General features: G+C 45.7%; 1 protein-coding gene across 5 annotated transcripts in view; it reads left to right on the top strand.

Moving 5' to 3' along the window:
• Nucleotides 1-18,448, top strand: part of WWP2 (WW domain containing E3 ubiquitin protein ligase 2) — a 1,426,252-nt gene that overhangs the window by 1,351,137 nt on the left and 56,667 nt on the right. For all 5 annotated transcript variants that reach the window (XM_069635514.1, XM_069635513.1, XM_069635516.1 and 2 more), the window contains one exon: nt 15,441-15,581. In XM_069635514.1, coding sequence (XP_069491615.1) covers nt 15,441-15,581 — 141 coding nt within the window. The remainder of the gene's footprint in view (nt 1-15,440; nt 15,582-18,448) is intronic.

The raw sequence follows: 18,448 nt of genomic DNA, 5'->3' as shown, positions 1-18,448 counted from the left end.
CTTCTCGGAATGATGAATGATGACTTTATGAACATTTCTCGTGCCACACGCAAGGTTGCGCATACGTCCACTACAGGAGGAGCTAGTGAAAACAAAGGTCTCAAACGAACAGACATTGGGATGATTTTGTGGTGGTTTCGCAGTCTGTGGTGGAAGCATTTCAGTGGTGGACAGAAGAGTATCTGTTGAAAGGCAAACGCTTTCTCATCCCTGCAATACAAGCCGCTCTAACAACAGACGCATCACTTTCAGGCTGGGGAGCTCATTCACTAAACCGAGCACGGCTCGTGAACACAGACACTGACAAACAAACATATCAATATCCTAGCATTGTTAGCGGTGTTCAAAGCCGTACAAGCATTTCAACACACAATACTGGTCCTCACAGACCGCACAACTGCTATTTTACATCAACAAACAAGGTGGGACACATTAACTAAGTCTGTCCAAACTAGCACAAAAGATCTTGAGATGGTGTCTGTCTGCAAAGGAACATTTACCTTGTGCCACATCACATTCCAGGGGAACACAACGGTCTGGCAGATATGCAAAGCAGAAACACAGAGCTTCCCTCAGAGCACTAGTGGGAGCAGCACACAGACATTGTAAACAACATTTTTGCACAATGGATGCATCCAGACATAGATTTGTTTGCAACACAGGAGAACGCAAAGTGCCACACTTGCACATCCAGGTTTCCCCTGACAGAGTCCAAGGGGAACGCACTGTGGATCAGTTGGTCAGGGAGGTTTGCATACGCTTTTTCCTCTAACACCACTTCTATAAAAAAAGTAGTCCACAAGATGCATCAGGAGTATCTTACTATGATCGTAATAGCTCCAATGTGGGCTAGACAAGCATGGTTCTCACACCTACTCAAGATGTCAGTTTGCCCGCCAATGAAATTACTGAGCCCTTTGAATATGTTGACACAGCGTCAGGGAGCAACCCACCATCCATACCCTCAGACACTAAATTTAGCAGCTTAGCTCCTGAGGTCCTAGAGTTGGGAGACCTTAATCTACCTGAAAGATGCACAACATCTTAAGGGAAGCGCATAAGCCAAACACAAGCCACTGTTACTTCAATAAGTGGAAACGTTTTGTTATATGGTGTTTTAAGTCTAGTGTCAATCCAATTGACTGTTCAACTTCTAACATACTACACTACCTTCTACATTTGTTAAATTCAGGTTTAGTGTTCACCTCACTTAACGTCCATCTGGCTGTGTTTTCAGCCTACACTACCTCACAGAGCAAAGTGTCTTGTTGGAAAGTTCCAGTTGTTAAAGCCTTCATGGATGGAGTTAAGAGAATGTATCCCCCAGTTTCAAACCACCCCCCGGGGTGGGATCTAAATGTTATCTTTACTAAACATACGGGTCCTCCATTTGAACCCATGCATAAAGCATCCCTCGAACTTACCTACAAAACTGCTTTTCTTATAGCCATCACCTCTATAAGAAGGGTTAGCGAACTGCAAGCCTCATCAGTCTCACACCCTTTTGTCATTGTAAACACAAAGTAATCTTAATAACACATTCCCATTTTTCTCCTATATTAATTTAATAACTTCATGTCAGTCAATCCATTGTGTACTCCCAGCATTTTTTCAGAACCCACAGATTTCTGGGAAAGTGTCCTCCATACACTAGATGTCAGGAGAGCAGTAATGTACTACCTAGACAAGACTAAACCATTAAGAAAGACTGATCACTTCTTCATGTCTTTAGCTGCAGGTAGAGAAGGTGATCCTGTCTCCAAATCAGCTATTTTTAGGTGGATAGTAAACTGCATTCAACAATGCTACACATCATCCAACAAGACGATACTGTTGACACCCAGAGCACACTCAACTCGGGGTTCCAGCGCCACTTTATTCGTCATTGCAAATGTGCCCCTCAAGGTAATTTGTAGAGAAGCACCATGGAACTCCGTTCACACATTCACTCAACACTACTGTGTGGATACTCGGACAAGAAATGATTCTCAGGTGGGATAGGCGGTGTTAAAACATCTCTTTGCCTTCTAACAACCCACCTCCTTCTCCTAGTACTACTCGCTAGTCTATGCAAAGCATGTGATTCTAAGCAGATCCACAAGCCTCAGAAGACAAATATTACATACCTGTAATCATCTGTATGATGCCTTTATCTGTTTAGATTCACATTCACCCACCCTTTCTTCCCTCGTTGGGAGTAGAAGGTGCATAGACCTCCTTTACTTTCCTCTGCTCCAACACACACTTCTTGCATACTCATGTCAGAAACAAAACAATCTGAGGACCTTGATGCGTGAAGGACCATGGATACAATGCACGTCACAGTCGGGATAGTATTACAGACAAGCCCTGTTGACGTCCGTTTTCAAATTTCGAAAACTAGTCATGCAATACTCCACACCAACCACTAGATGACGGCCTATCCTAAGCAGATAAAAGCATCAGAAAAAGTTATCCTGCTAACCTAGCTCGAGGCGCTTCCTTCTCTCTCTCCTTTCCATACAGTTTACTGACTGACCACCTGGTGTACCTCCGTCTCACAGGTCCCAGGCACCCGGCCAGTCCTTTCTGCACTTGCCTCAGAGCCCTGCACCCCACCCACTCAATGCACTTTCAATAAATCCTTGAGAGCTTCTCTCTTCGTACTTCTACAGTCACTACTGACTGGGTGCACTTCGTCCCCTGCCCCTCCCTGTCCTGTCTGCACTTGCACGATCTGTATAACAGCTCTGCCTGATGATCGTTCTGTCTGTTCTTCCTTGTCTCTCCCCTTAATGTGCACTTGAAAAAACCGCAGAACCGCCGTCGGGCCTATTTGGTGTATCCAAACTGTTAAATGTACCTTATTCACTTAATCTGCCTGTGCAGACCGTTATCGCCTCAGAAATTCAAGGGCTCTGAGTGACTGTTGTTTTCCCCCGTGTTCCCGCCCTCCTTGAGCTCTTTAAAACACTTGCCTGTGTATAGGAGCTTTATAAATAAACATTACCATACCATACCAATTAAAGGTTTGTGATATTTGTCTTTTTGTTTAAAATATAAGTCTGGAGCAGTCATGCAGAGTGCAAAATTGATAAACATAAGACCAGAAATCAATCAAAATATAAAGTGTACATGTTTGGTATATTTATTAACGGGCGATAGTAAAAAGTGTAATTTAGCGGCTAGCTTGAATATACATGCAGTAAGCTAAAGCTTTTGCTGGAGAATTTATCAGCAAGCTAAGTGAAAACTCTTCACATTTCAACTTATTTTGCGGGTACAAAAAAACTGCAAATGAAACTCGCAGATCCACTGTCAGCCATTCCTGCAAAGACCTTAAGTCAACAATAGAGGATGTCCACAACCAAAACAGGCATTGAATTCTGCGCTGCGCTTTCCTCTGTCTCTTGGAATTGGCAGTGCCACCTGGAGGTTAAAATGATGTACTAATTCCCATAGAGGTACGGGAATTGCAATTACCTGACACTATAGCCTTACATGAAAATATTTCCATTACATAGTTATTAGAAACATTTTTGGTGGTTTAAATCGTAACATTGTATTAATCATTCGAACAACGTATTTGTCAAGGCCTACTTCACTCCAGGTAAAAGGTTAGTTGCATTCAAGTCTGTTTCTAGGCTATTGGTGGTACCTATTGTTTGCTCCTCGATAGCCGCAAACCATAATCACATCAGACCAGGCCAATAGAACTCCAAAGAGAAATGCAGGGATTCTGCCTCCTTATTATTATTATTTGTTCTCTAGTGCCTTATTTTCTGTGCAGTATTCTGGAAAGGCAAAAGGACGTGTGAAAAAAAAAAATAACAAATAGAGAAACAACCCGGTGTCTCATTCTGTGACAAAAATAAACTTCAGATATAAAAATAATGGATTTTGATTTCTAAAACACATCTGGGAAGAAGGCCTCTCTCAGATGCAAAAGCAAAAGCAGCGGGGTACTTTTGATCTCTTCTCTCTTTCTCCTCCTTTTGTATCACCACACGCTTTTGGACTAAAGCACCTCAGTATTGTAACCTGTGATATCACCATGGTTCAATTGCAGTGCCCCAAATCTCCTTTGACATGAAGCCCGAAGGTCTTGATGCATATTTTCCATAAAATGCTCCCATCGCTTCCCAAATGTTTTTGTCTCATCTCTCAAATCTGTCGTGGTGTTCTCCATAGTCAGTACTGACCATATCCTCGCCAGACACATTGTCATTGTTGGTGGTTCCATTTTGTCCCCATAGTGAAGCCACCACTGCTTTAGCGGCCCTTGTGTAATCCTATGCGTGTCTGCTGTCCCCAGTGTATAGGAGATTTCATCTGCATCACCCAAAATAATATAGCTAAGATTCTCAGGAACTTCAAGACCCACTATCTCCTTCATTGCCATATGGATCTAAAGCCAGTAGCTCCTGAGCATAGGGCATTGACAGAATAGATGGAGCAAGAGTACCAGTGTACTGAACAAATGACTCATGTTCTTTTGGAAAAATTATTCTTTCTTTATTTTTATGATAAAGAATAATTCTTCCAAAAGAACATGAGTAATTTGTTCGCTCACTGCCCACTCTCCCGCAATGATGTACATGATTAACTCAGAAAAGAACAAGCTTAGTTGGCTTACAGTATCACCTCTGAAGTATCTTAAACTCTGCTTCTGTGGCAGATGTGCCTGAGGTTGAGCTCCAAACCCTCTGATTAATATTGTCCCATTATTCATCCCCAATTGGTTTTTCCAGCTCTTTCTGCTATTGGGTTTTATATTTCTACCCTTTTAAGATTTACTGCAGTTAGAAATCAAACCTTTTTGCTTTCACTCCTTTGAAAAACAATGTGAGAATCGATCAAGAAGCTTTCTCTCTCAAACCCTGCTGGAGAAACTAATGTCTTAGTTGCCTGTTTCTCAATCGTCCTCCTTCAGATAGCTCCTAAGTATTTTTTGCATTTCTCAAATGATTTAGGTTTATCCTCTTAGAACAAATCTTGTATCTTTGCACAGCCTCCTTTTAAGCAAAATACGAATCCCTTATCTGCAGTCCCCATTATAAAATGTATATTTCCCTTTATTGGTGTAAAGTGGGGAGTGGGACGATATTCATTCCTCCACCATTGGCACCCTCATCCAAAGTCCAAATGTACGTTTTTACAAATAAGGTGATTCACAATTTGCACCATATGTGGTCTGATTTTGAAATGCTGGATTTGCATTAACCCTTGTTCTTGATGGGAACATCTTAACACATGTTTTATGCCAATTACCCATGTCCTGCACCAAAGCTCGAAGAGTGCTTTAGTTCTTTGGTTCCCATCTACTACAAATGGTATGGTTGTCTCTAACCAAGGCTTTCCAGACTGCTTAAAGGCAGACCACGTAACACCTATGCTAAAGAAACCTCCCTTATATGTTGGTTGCTTAGCAAAAGTTTCATCTTGTTACCTCCCTTCCCTTGTGAGGAAAGGTTTCGAAGCAGTTTAATGGCTAGATAGAGGAATATAATCTTCTGGCCCAGTTTGAGTCCTGATTTCGACCTGGCCCCAACACTGAGACTCCCACACTGCAGGTGTTGGATCATTTCTACCATGTGATTGATGAGGGACCTTGCCTGCATATTTTACTGGATGTCTCTGCAGCATTTGACACAATCAGAAAAAGATACCCACCTCCAACTCCAGCTTGTAGCAGCACTAAGTTGTAGAGCACCGTTTTTACAGCAGAAAACAGATTAAGTCCATGGGTCCTGAATTCTTTCTGGGACTGTACCTGTTAATGCAGCTGTAAGAACAAGCAATTATCCAGAATAATGAAATACAGCTATCAAGCTTCCCATTTTTAAGCAATGAGATAGGAATCACCCTGGAAATTATCACTAGATATCCCTCACTGACACAACATATTGGGCAACATACTATTGACATGATTTAAAGAATGGATTGAATCAGTGAACACCTTGCACTCAGCCATGCAGACCTTTGAATGTGGAGGTTTACCATTGAGTAAAGATTCATAGTGCACCACATAATAGCAAAATATGTTGAGGCACAAAATGAACAAATATCTTTAATTTGTATAGACATAAAGGTGGCCATTGATCACATAAAGTGGGCTACTTTGGGAGTCATTGGTGAAGGAAAGGATGGAAATCGACTACTGCAGCAGGCCAGGCTGGAAAACGGATCCATAATGCAGCCGAATGATCTGGAATTTCCGAAATTCCGGTGCACAAATCCTCCATCATGCATCTGGATTCCAGCTCCCCTGTATCATCGGCTGCTTCCTGTTTTTCCACTAGCTGTCTGGTTGGAGATCTGTTCCTCATGTCCATGCTTTTTGATGTGTATGTTTTATTTTCCTATCAGTCCCTTTCTGTATTCTGTAACAAGGGAGACTTTCTTTTTGAGTGTGTGGGGCTTTTGTCTCACATGCTCTTTTTATTTGATTATTCTTTTGGAAAATAAAGACTCGTGTTCTAATGTTTTTCCCCCCTTTAAATTGCTTAAAAGCAAGAGTTTACACTTCTGTCATTGGGCTCTTGGACAGAAGGTCAACCTCAGAAATGCGTTTATAGACCATGTAACATCTGTGGTCAACAGGGGTATAATGATTGAATCATGTAAATGCTGTCGCATATCTTGGCCTCCCTGAATAGAGAATGTTTAATTGTTTGCTGTCATTTTTACAGTCTGTGACATCTTTCTCGCCTTGTTAGAAATCATCCCTCTTAGTGGGGTTGTATCTTGGTTCTTGGTTCCTTAATAAGGAAATCTTTCAACCCTATGACTTCCTGTGACCTTGATCACCTCACCTGCAAGACTACGTCTTAGGTGTGATCTCTTCTGCAAGAAGGGTGAGCGACTTGCAGGCTTTATCCTGCAAGGATCCTTACCAGGTTTTGATGTCGGGTGGCTGAAATGCTCCCCAGGGGGCACCACCCCAGTCGGATCAGAGAGGGTTCAGGTCACCACCGATCAGAGAGGGGTCAGGTCACCATCGATCAGAGAGGGGTCAGGTCACCACCGATTCCTTACTTTTTGCGGCTATGACTAGGAACTGTTCGTAGGGAGGCATACTTTTTCGTGTATTATGTCTGTTTGTTGCAGCATTTATTTGTTCAATTATAAATTAAAACAATTACTATAATCTGTATGCTATAGCATCTGATTACATCTGTAAAAGAGTGCACACCCTTTTTACTTTTGCACTTATCGCTAGCACGAATTACGTTTGCTCACATAATGTTATCATCAGCAGATTTTCTATCTTAAAGCCAGTAAGATAGCTCATTGGTTTGAGCGCTGGCTGCTGTGATCTGTGTGGGAACTGCAGGTCACAGGTTCGAATCCCAACAAGGCTAACTCAGCCTTTCATCTTTTCGGAGGTTGATAAATCAGTACCAACTTCGGTTTTGTGGTATTGTATGTAAATATGTTCCCTGGAAAGCGCTATATAAAGTAGCACATCATTAAATAGGGGAAACATACATGAATGAGCGCTGCAGCATATTTAATAAAGCAATTCTGCCGCAGTGTGTGCCCCATTTCCTGCATCATTGTTTACATAGCACAGAAATTGGAGCAAGTAAACTGTCACCCTTCAAACAGCTTCAGAGGTTCAATATAAATATTCACCACAATTTAAACCAAAAAAGGGGGGCGACCGTTAAAACAATCGTTAACATTTACTTTTCAACATAGGTTGAGTATTCTTTCTTTTCATCGTCCTTTCCCTAATGTTTTCTGTTGTTCTCACTCTCAACCCAGCCCTCATCTTTACCTTCTCCTCTTTCACACCCCTCTCCAGTGCATTTGCCAGGTTTTCTCCTTCAGTGTACTATCTCTACCCTCTTGAGTCTCACTCATTTGTCTGGTTTCTGAGCCCTTTCTCTGAGTCATTTTCACCCCTGCCCAGTACCTCGCTTACCTCTTGGTTTACTTTCTTCCTCCCTTCATTACCTCTGTTACCTCTTTGTTTACTTTCTTCCTCCCTTCATTCTCTTGCACTGTTCTATTTTCCATCCCCTGCTTTTCATATCCCTCTCTGTCTCTCCTTGCCACACCATTTCTTCCCCTATCTCCCCTCTCTGTTGCTAGCTTTTTTTCCAGTGCCACAGCCTTTCTTTGCACCCACCCATTCCCTCGCCTCTCCATCATTTCTTGAGACCAGGCAGTTTGCGCCCAAGCGCACAGCTTAGTGGCTACATTTGAGTAAGAAGACCCTCAGTCACACTGAGCCAGTGCAGAGTACGCACTCTACTTCCTTGAGCCGTCCAGTTAATTGTGGAGGTCTTTGAACCTGCAAAGGTAGCAGACTCAGAAGGCACGAGGGTCCATATAGTGTTTTACATTTGGATATGAAATGTGTTGTGATTCTTTCCAGCATGTATGGCTATCATAGCATTTGTGTAACTAAAGGGCAGGATAGCAAAGCACTTTGCCAGAAATTGAGCAGTGGGAGAAGTAAGGTACAGCTTAATGAATAACGTAACGAACACAGCGAGTTCGATAAACAGACACCAAATAACTGCGCCATTATTTCCCCTGTGACTAAACTCTCCTGGGGACGCCTTTACTTGAGCATCATTGCCACAAGACGCATGTCATTCTGTGTGCACCCTCTGACACCATTGTGTACATTTGGTGTCTGCAGATAGAAGCTATCATTATGGCCAGGGTATTTGTTGTTGCTTCTGATTTTGGAAATGGGAGAGTGGGTATTTTACACTGTGAGTTTCACTGCACTGCTGTTTGTTTTGGCAGAAGCTTGGGGGCCAATGAGATGGAATTCTGAGAGTCTGGAGAGCTGCAGGTGCAGCTAGTACCTTATAAATGTGATGTAAATTAACATACATGTAAGGTGAATTCTGCAGTGGAGGCATGAGCTGGGATCTGAAAGGGGGCGTGGGAGGATGCATGAGCGAAATCAAGCTTAAGGGTTTAGAGGAGAAATACCAGCATTTCATAAGAAGTGAAGTGTGTCTGGGGGGAAGCGAGGCCGGGCTTCATCTGCACAGCAGGAGTCACCGACCCTCAAGTGCCCTGCACCCTTGGTTACTCGCCAGAGCCTCCAGCCGCAAGTGCCCTGCACCCTCACCTCCAGCCTTGTCACAAAGCAAGGCTTGGGTTCGTGCACTAGTGTGGATTGGGGGGAAGTGAAAAAAGGGCAGCAGCACGCGCCCCAGGGCATGCTGGGTAAGGCGACTCTTCTAGAAGAAATGGGGGCATCTACCTCATGGTCCGAAGGAAGAAGCCATTTCCTCTGCAGAAATACAAATGGCTAATGGGAATGGAAGGTGGAATTTTAAATAACATATTGACAAGCATAAGTATAACATCACGTGATTGATGAAGACTGTACCTGTTAAATAAGAATGATGTGGGGCCCTTGTAATTAATGCAAACTAGGGAGTGGGAGAAGAGAATGTGGGTAAAAATTCACAAGTGGTCATTGAAACACCTAAGACCTGTGTGGACTGGCATGTCCGGTATAGGCGGTAGGCACCTAATGAGGTGAAGCTGGTGAGAATCAGAAAACGGTTGGTCTAGGAATACCAAATAAGTGATCAACTTTGCTGTCTGAGTATGGTTCCTTAAAATGCAAATATGCATGTTGCTGTGAGCTTGTTGAAGGTTTGCATGACTGTATGTAAGCATGAAAGTGGTGTGATGCGCTCCCTTTCCATGTGCCTACTCATAAGCCAGTATTGACAGTAACCTGCAGGATGAGAAGTGAAAGGCAACAAGAGAGCTCGGATATGTGTACCGATAAGCCAATTGCTAGCCACAAGAGCGAACTGGTGTGGGCCAGGAAGAAAGTATTGCTGTGAGTGAATGTGAAGGCAAGTATGCCTGAAGTGGGAGGGAGGGAGGGAGGGAGCGAGGAAGGAAAAAAGAGAGATCGCGATATCGCATATGAAGACACTGGCATCTGCGGTAAACATACATGGAAATATAGCTTTATGGATAAACGTACCAACTTTCAGTGCTGTAGACATAATAAACAAGCTTGCCATGTTTAGCAGTGAATATATTAGTTGAACCCTTTGTAGAAGAATGGCAACCACATGGAGGAGCAAGTGCTATGGCAAGAAACAGTAATGTGCTGTGAGATATTCTCACATGCAAGGCATTACAGCAAACACATGAGTGCTGAGGATAGTACTTGGAAAGTGCTTGTATGAGTATTGCAGTAGAGGACCGCCTTTCGATTAGAGATTGTGTAAGCCAGACAACCTCTAAGAAAGCCAACTGCAGAGAATATTGAATGAATGAGGCAGGAAGAAAAAGGTTGATAGCTGAAGCAACAGGAGTGAGGAAACCATTTGGCGTATCTTGAGAGTGGAGGGCGTGAGGAGAGTGTAAACATCCTTATCACTCTGTGAACTAACTTGCTGCAGAGAGGCAACAAACAAAACAAAGGTCGTGATATTAACAGACTTGCTCCGACGAGTGCGTGGGCGGAGCGCTGAAGGCCGATGTAGTGTAGGTAGGCTCTAAATGTGACACTGCAATGGCTTGAGGCAGGTCAATTTGACAGAATATAAAGGGCCTGATTTACACACATGTTTTAACATGGGGAAAGTCCCATTGAAACATTTTTTGTAAATCAGACCCAATGTGCTGGGTTTGACTAGCAGGCAACTGACGTTACTTGTCACGGTTACGGGCCCTCCAGTGTAAGAGGGAGGGACCGGTGTTTGGGTGCCAACATCATATGAAGCAAGGACTTTCATATCTCCGAACAGCACAGGAAGTGCTAGGTGGACTTCCTTGGCATGCACTACCCAGCTGAACAGGTGCAAGCAGATTGAGTACATTGGCCTTTGTTGGCTTGAGATGGAAATTCGTGCAAGGTGCCAGAATCGCACATGAAGGTGTGAGAGCCTACATCCGTGAAAGGAACCACAAGACGCAGCACCTAGGTTGTGTGGGCAAAGGTGGAACCCAGGAAGGCAACAACTACTTACTTTCTTAAGTTGTCCCCCAGGCAGTCAGTCCAGTCCAACACAGATTCCTGGGGCAGCAGGGGCAGCAGGCCAGCCCAGCCCCAGCAGGCACAAGTCACGACGATACGCACTGTCCATGACAGGGCGGCAGGCCAGCAGCAGTCGGAGTCATTCTCAGCCACTGTGTGAACAACGCACACCAGGCAGGCTGGCTGGCTGCCTGAAATTAGTGTGTGGACGACATGAGGTGGCATACGAGTACTGGCAAAGACACATGACGCCGCTTGTTTCTGGGTTGGGCATGCAGATTTGTTACAATTGTAGCAGATTTGCCTGGCTGCATCTGTCGTGGCTCCAGATAGTCTGCAGCCTACAGAAAGTGTCATTATCACACCATAGTGCGATTTTCATTGAATGAGAGAGCATAGTATTCAGAGCGTGTGGTGGAGCCGGAGATGGAATCGGAGAAGTTAACCTGAGAGAATGTATTCAAAATCATCCCCGCGCTGTCCCTTTCCTTACCTGCAGCAGCTACACTTCCTGCTTCCAGGTTGGTTGTTACTAATGAAGCTGGTGCTAATGTGCTCGGCTTGTTCAGATGCGGCGGCGCAGCAGCTGCAGGCACCAGACCAGCCGCAGAGACGACACAGTGTGTGGCCGGCCTGTGCGGGCCAGTAGCACGCATCATTGTAATTAGTGGCTGCAGGCTAGTGGGAGCAAAGGGAGGGACACACCGGGCACGCGCCCCCTTTGCCCTCCCCTTCTGGCTCCGCCACTGCTGGTTGGGTGGTTTTAAGGATGGTCCAGTCCTTCATTCCTAAACTCCAGTCTGTCTTCCATTTGAACCAGGGGACTTAACCTATTTTTCAGCCCAGGCCACGTAATTCGACAGCGGGAGACACACTGCACAATTTAGATGTGGCCAGGACTCATCTGTTTTGTTTAGACAAGACTCCACCTTTGTGCAGGTCAGATAATGCTATCATTGCAATGTAATGTTTCACCTGGAATCGGGTCATCCAAGGCCACCATTGCCGGATAGAGTGTGGCTTGCATTTCAAAGTCATCTACTTTGTATGGTCTCCCTGTTCCTGAGAGACAACATCCATTTTCTTCTAGATCTGAGTCAACATCTGTAGCTTTTCAAAAGCATGTTGCTATTTCTGAGCTCTGTTGGTTGTCTGCATGTGCCTCTCGCCCCCCCATGTGTTGTGTACGCCCCAGATGTTTCATCCAGATGGCATACTTCTTTCGACCAGCTTTTTTCTTCAAGCCATCCCCCATACTATTTCCTCCTTCACCCAGTAGAATTGGGAAGTAGGGCGAGAAATATGGACGTGAGAATACCAAATGATCCCCTCATGGGGATTCGGATACTCCTAGTCTGTAGCTCTTCAGTATGTAAATCTGTTTAAGTAGGGGTGTCATACGTTGCAGAAAACGTGTGGTCTCTGTCCGTTGCTTTTTGGGTCAATTTGTGGTCAAATGTCCTTGCTAGGCCATACAGAAGAGCGACTTCGCATATTTTCTTGCATTTGTTTTTTTACTAAAAATGAAGCGGCTAAAATGTATACAGCACTCTTTATGACCATTGGTTTACAGGATTTTTGTAAAACCTCAATGCACCTTAGAAAGGAAGATTTACAACAGTTGCAGAAAAGGTGCTAGGAAGATTGAGTTTGCTAGTAGAGGCCCAGTGGCATAATATGAAACTAAGCAGCTAAGTGGCCTGCAAGAATGCTTGGACTGTTTGCAATCCACTACGTTGAACGGGTTTTAGATTTACTTTTAGGCTGGGGAGCGGTCTCTGGTAGCTGTAAGTAGATGTAATCCTGATTTTGTAGCAGTGTTTTCCTGCCATTGTGGAGATGTTTCTTTTATTTTTTATTTGTATTGGTTATTTATAACACGCTTAATTAGCCAGAGGTTTCTAAGCGCAGACCCAGGGAACGAACCTGTGTTCCGCGTCGTGTTGCTTCCAAGACGAGCGCGTTGCCCCTGATCTATCCTCCCGAACTTGAATCATCTTTTTGCATCCAAAGTACAGTACACTGTGCAAGTGACGGTGGTATCCTCTTTTTAAAACCAACAATATGAGAACTGCTTCTGTGTCTTTAGTTTTGTAAATAAAGGTTTAGTACAAGTCAGTGTTTCAATATTTATCTAGACCATGAACATCGTGAACTAAATGCGAAGTAGAGAATATGCTAAGCTGTGGAGTTATTTTAAAATGCAGCACAACTATGAATGCATGTGATATACCTGGTTAACTGATCTTATCTATGATTGATATTTAAATGTACAAATTGCGTGTGTAAAGTAATGTATTGTCTTTGTATATTTATGATGAAAAAGGAACTTGTGATTGAGCAAAGAAGGAAAGGCGTTCCACATAAATATACTGGATTGGAATGGCTATAGCCATAGAGATTTGAAATTCACAGTCGGGATGTTGACACCTCACCAGCATGCGCTGAGGCACAGAGCCTTGCCCGTTCTGCTAAACCACCAATTCTTTGCTGCTGTACAAATGATCACATGGCCCTAAAGTGTAAACAAGCTGTGTATGAAAGACATCCAGCCCAAAGTATTGCTCGACTCAAATGTGTCCCTCTACTTTGATCATCAATCTCTCTGCAAATCTTATATCTTCCCTGACATGGTGATAAGGCTCCAGATATTGCAGCCATAAACATTGCGACCTAAATGTTGGGGGGCACAGCGGGGTGTGGGGATAGAGCGATAGGAAGGGGGCAGGAGAGTGGGAGGGAAAAGCAGTTGGTACGTGGTATGGGGGACACACCTGTCGAAGTAATGAACCGCCAGTGACAATGGCAACATTTTGGCTTTTATGTAGCCATGAGACATTTTATAGGCACTGCAATAATGTTTCTACCTGGCCACACGGTGGCAGCAACTGGCAAATGGTGCTAGTACCTGGACATAACATGGCAGTGCCTGTCAGGTGCCTATTCAACAGTCAAACGGTTGATTTGTCAATGCTTGTTTGCAACAGAAATTTGGGGCAAGACGCAGATGCAAGGACATGCATATTGTGTATAAATCAAGTGGCTGGTTTGAAGCTGCAATCAAGCCATTACCCTTCAAAAGTCTTCTCAGGAATAACGTTGGCATCCCCTTAAAAGCACAGAGATAGCTCAAGGAGATCCAGCGGTGGTGGGGGCCAGAGGGGGTATTGTGGGTGCAAGTGGCAGTCAGTGGGTAGTTATGGCCATAGGGGACTAGCATGGCCATGGGTTGTCAATGGATGGGTAAAAGGCCAAAGCAAATCCACGGGCTGTCTCCCCTTCACATCTCAACTGTCCTCCCATGGTCGCATTCACTGCCAATAGTGTTTGTGCTTGAAGTGCCATCTATTAGCTAAAGCCAAAAATGTGTCCCCAGCATTTGAGCGTATTTATTCCCAGGATATGTAGAGGCACGAAAATATCACCTGGATTCCCAATATAATCGCTCTGAATATATACTCAATTAGGGTTTGAGTTGAATTGTTGGTTTATATTATGCATGTGCCTTCCCCTTGGAGGTCCTCTCGAAAATCAGCTTTGTAGACTTTGGCTGTCCAGAAAGAAATGCATTTTAATACCGGAATACTTTACCAAAAATCCAGCTTTCATAAGTGCCTGGAATGTACTGCACAGAATGCAACACACGGTTTAAGGGAGATCTTTGTCTGAACGATTAAAATGATTGGCATATGATAGATTTGTGTGGTTAGTTTCTTTGACATACATCCCATATCTCTACACAATATCTTGCGGCTTGTCTTTTATTATCCTTATGTGACCCTGCCCACCGCCTTCCTTTTTGGGGAGGTGGGTGTGAAATTGAGCAAAGAATGGTATTTTATAAAGGTTTCATTTAACAACTCCTCCGCTCAATACATTCCAGCGTGGTGGAGAGATGCCATTCGCTCGGATCCGAGGGGCGCTGCCACGGCTCTCTCCATGCCTCACAAGTCACAATCTTTCTAACCCTGCCTAAGCCAAGAAGCAGAACTAAGAGCTACGAAGAAGAGCAAGCAATTGAGAACGCATCATTTCGTGGATGCTTTTTGCAGCTTTTCTAGAGAGAGGACCATGAGCAAAATGTTAGGTTTCATGTAAAGTAATCTGCACACACCGGGCTTTTTGGTCTCTAAATTGGTTGCCTCATTGCTTTGTTGACGCGGACGCGTCTTTCTAGTAAATATTGCGATTTCAAAGAATGCAATAAACGGTGGAGGACACCGAAAGGCACCAGGCTAGTGATAACGCACGAGAACTGTGCCCTCTCCTGTCTGCTGTCAAGTCTCCTCCTCAGCCATGTGTATTATTTAGCACGCGCCCCCTTCAGTGCATGTGTTTTCCCTTGGCCCCTGCGTGAGTGTTCTCTTGTGCCACGGGATTTCCTGTGGCTGGTTTGCCTTTTTGTGGATGCTGGGCACCTGGTATTTATTTCTGGGGGACTATTTGTGACCACTTTTCTTCTTGCGTTGTCTTTGTTTAGGGAGAACAATGTGGAAGAATGTGAGCTGGAGCTGTACTTCATTCAGGACATGGAGATTCTTGGCAAAGTGACCACTTACGAATTGAAGGAAGGAGGAGACAGTATTAGGGTGAATGAAGAAAACAAGGAGGAGTATATCATGTGAGTACGTCAGAGAACTGCTTGATGAGCTAGTGTTGATAAGGAAAACATGCTTTCGATCTCTCATTGTCGGCCTTGACCTTCATATTTTGTGACACTTTCCAGCGGATTTTTATAACGCAATGAGTCTGGCTGTAGATGTACTAAACCTCTCTGATCCTCCATACAAGACAGAACATAGACAGTTGCTTGAGGGTCCCCGTGAAAGTGTTTCATGCTGGTGGGACACCGAACGCGCCATCACATGCTCCTGCAGATTAGAGTGACAAAACATGTGTAGCAGTCGCTCAACTCCCTACAGACTAAGCAAAAGAGGATGTCTGTCAACTATTCGGGTCTGTGGCTCAGTAATTGTAATTGTTTATTCATACAGCGCTTACACACAGGTGGAGTGCTACAAGGCGGGAAGGGAACAAGGGAACACAGTAATCAGTCTTACTCTTAGGTCCTGTGCCCATTCCTCCATAATGCATGGGCGTCCCTCACTAGGGACGGGAGACGGAACCTTTTTCACCAGAAAAAAACTCCTTCCCCTTTAAATTTCGAGGCGTGCAGGGCGCATGCACTCACCTGACTCCACCCACCAGTGCCAGTCCCCGTTTCCGCATCGACGAGAACGGGCCGATTTCACCAGCGCTCCTGGGTTTGGCTTCGGGCATGTAATACCACACGCTCTTGCCCGGATACTTCTATCTTTTTGTCTTCTTTTTGTCCATCAGGCATTTGGTCCTCTGGCGCCACGCTCCTCCCCAGCGCATGCAGACTTCAGCAGGCTTCAGCATGTGTGCATCCTGCGAGGGGCTCTTCCCTACGTCCGATCCCCATGCTCTTTGCCTCCACTGCCTTGGCCCCGACCACGGCTGGGAAGGTTGTACCGCGTGCAATGCACTTACTCCACATGCATTGAAGAACAGGCTAGCTCGGTGGAGGGAGGTCTTCGAAAGCTCACCTCCAGTGGACCTAAAGGACTTCGTCATACATCATTCAAGGCCCAGGGAGGGCCACTGTTTTCTATCGCACCCCATAAGGGTGACTCCTTCCCAAAGAAAGGCCTGAGCGGGAGGAATCTTTCTGGTTCTCGCACCAGCACACGTACAGAGGCAGTCCAGCTACCGGCCTTACGGTCAAGGGGGTCATCCGATCCTTCTGGGGTCAGTGCTGATGGACTGCAAGGTTCTTTTACTGGGTGTACATCCGAGGGGCAACACCCTAGTACCAGCATAATGTCCGAGGGGGCGCCTGCACACAGCACTACCAGTGACACTGCCGAGGGCAACATGCTTTCCAGCCCCCGGCCTGAGGTGCAGGGTAGGTCTCCTGCTCCACCGCCAATAGTCTTGGAGTAGGCCAAGCCCAGTGAGCCAAGCACCACGACTTCTGCATGTGGCATGCAGCTCGACAAGATGGGCATCACGCCAGACAAAATGGCCACTCCTCCAATGCCAGGAACGGAGCACGTGGCAGAACGAGTTACAAGGTGGGACTGGTGTCAACCAGGTACGTGGCCTACAGTTTATCCATCAGCAGCACAGGTTCCCCCTGCAACCGAGAGAGAGCACTCCGGCCCCAGCACCCGCCCGCCACTCTGTCAATATCGCCTGCCACCTCTTCAAGCCTTCGAAGACAGGTTCTTCAAAGGTTCTAAGTGCTGATGTGAATCCCTCAGATAGGGACCATCCTTTGGGATGCGATCAGGGACATTCTCCCTCCGGCTACTCCGCCGGCGCCCATAGTCATTCCTCCTATGGCTCCAGCGCCTCAGGCCCTTGTGCATCCCCTGCTGCCCCTGCTGGCTCCTTCAATTCCAGCTCCCCTACCGCCTACAGTGCAGGCGGTTCTGCACCAGCATCTTCAGCAGCCACAGGCTCCGGTTCCCACACCTCAACCCACGGCACCCAGTACTCCTTCCACACGCTGCGGACCAACCAGACCCCCTGGCGGACACAGACGAGGAGGAGGACCCCGACACGCCATCGTCAGCCAAGGCCTTCCACAAACGGCTTGCGGGTTTGGCAGAATATTTGGGGCTTCCTCAACCTGAGGTAGAACAACCAAAGGAAGCGGTTCTGGCAGAAGTCCTCACTCTGCGCCTCCCTGCTGGAACGGGAATCCCGATGCAGAAGGACATTGTTGCCTTGGCCGAGAAGGGGCGGCTCAAGCCACACTAGGCCAAGCCTGTCAATCAGCACCTTGACGCCAAGTATAGGCAAATGGAGGGGGATCCACTCTTGCTGTCGGCACACCCTCAGCCGCACTCTTCGGTGATCGCTGCGTCATCACTTTACTCAAAGCCTGATTTGTCCTTGGCCACCTCGTCCTCTGCGCTGCTAGGCAAGGAGGAGATGATTGTGGAGGCGTACGGAAAAAAGCTCTACTCCAATTCTTCTCTACACCTGCATCAAACCAATGCAGATGCCATGCTTGCAGCCGTTAGCCAAAGACTTTTGCTGGAAATAGTTGACTTCCTTCCAGAGCTTCCGGTGCAGAGCCAAGCACGCTTCAAGGCGCGGCTGGCAGAGGGGCTGGCAAAGGCCAAACTGGTGGCGCAGGACATCATGGAGTCCACCGTTGCCCACATCGATACCTCTGGCCGGGCCATATGCATCGCCACGGACATGAGAAGGACTGCTTGGCTTCGGGCTACTAAGTTTAATTCAGACGTGCAGGAACGCATATTGGACCTTCCATTCGAGGGTAGTGACCTCTTTCACTCCACCACCGATGAAGAATTAGATAAAAAAAGAGTTCAGAAACTGCAAAGTCTTCTAGCAAAGGCCACACCCAAGGCGTACACCCAGTCTTGCCTTTCACGTATAGTTTTGGCACCAGAACTTTGCAGACCCCTGGATCCTCTCTGTAGTATCCAC

Source organism: Ambystoma mexicanum, chromosome 1q (genome assembly GCF_040938575.1).
Source record: "Ambystoma mexicanum isolate Mex_15411 chromosome 1q, UKY_AmexF1_1, whole genome shotgun sequence".
Taxonomy (NCBI): domain Eukaryota; kingdom Metazoa; phylum Chordata; class Amphibia; order Caudata; family Ambystomatidae; genus Ambystoma; species Ambystoma mexicanum.
The sequence above is the reverse complement of the archived record's forward strand: the minus strand, read 5'-3'. Positions and strand labels throughout refer to the sequence as shown.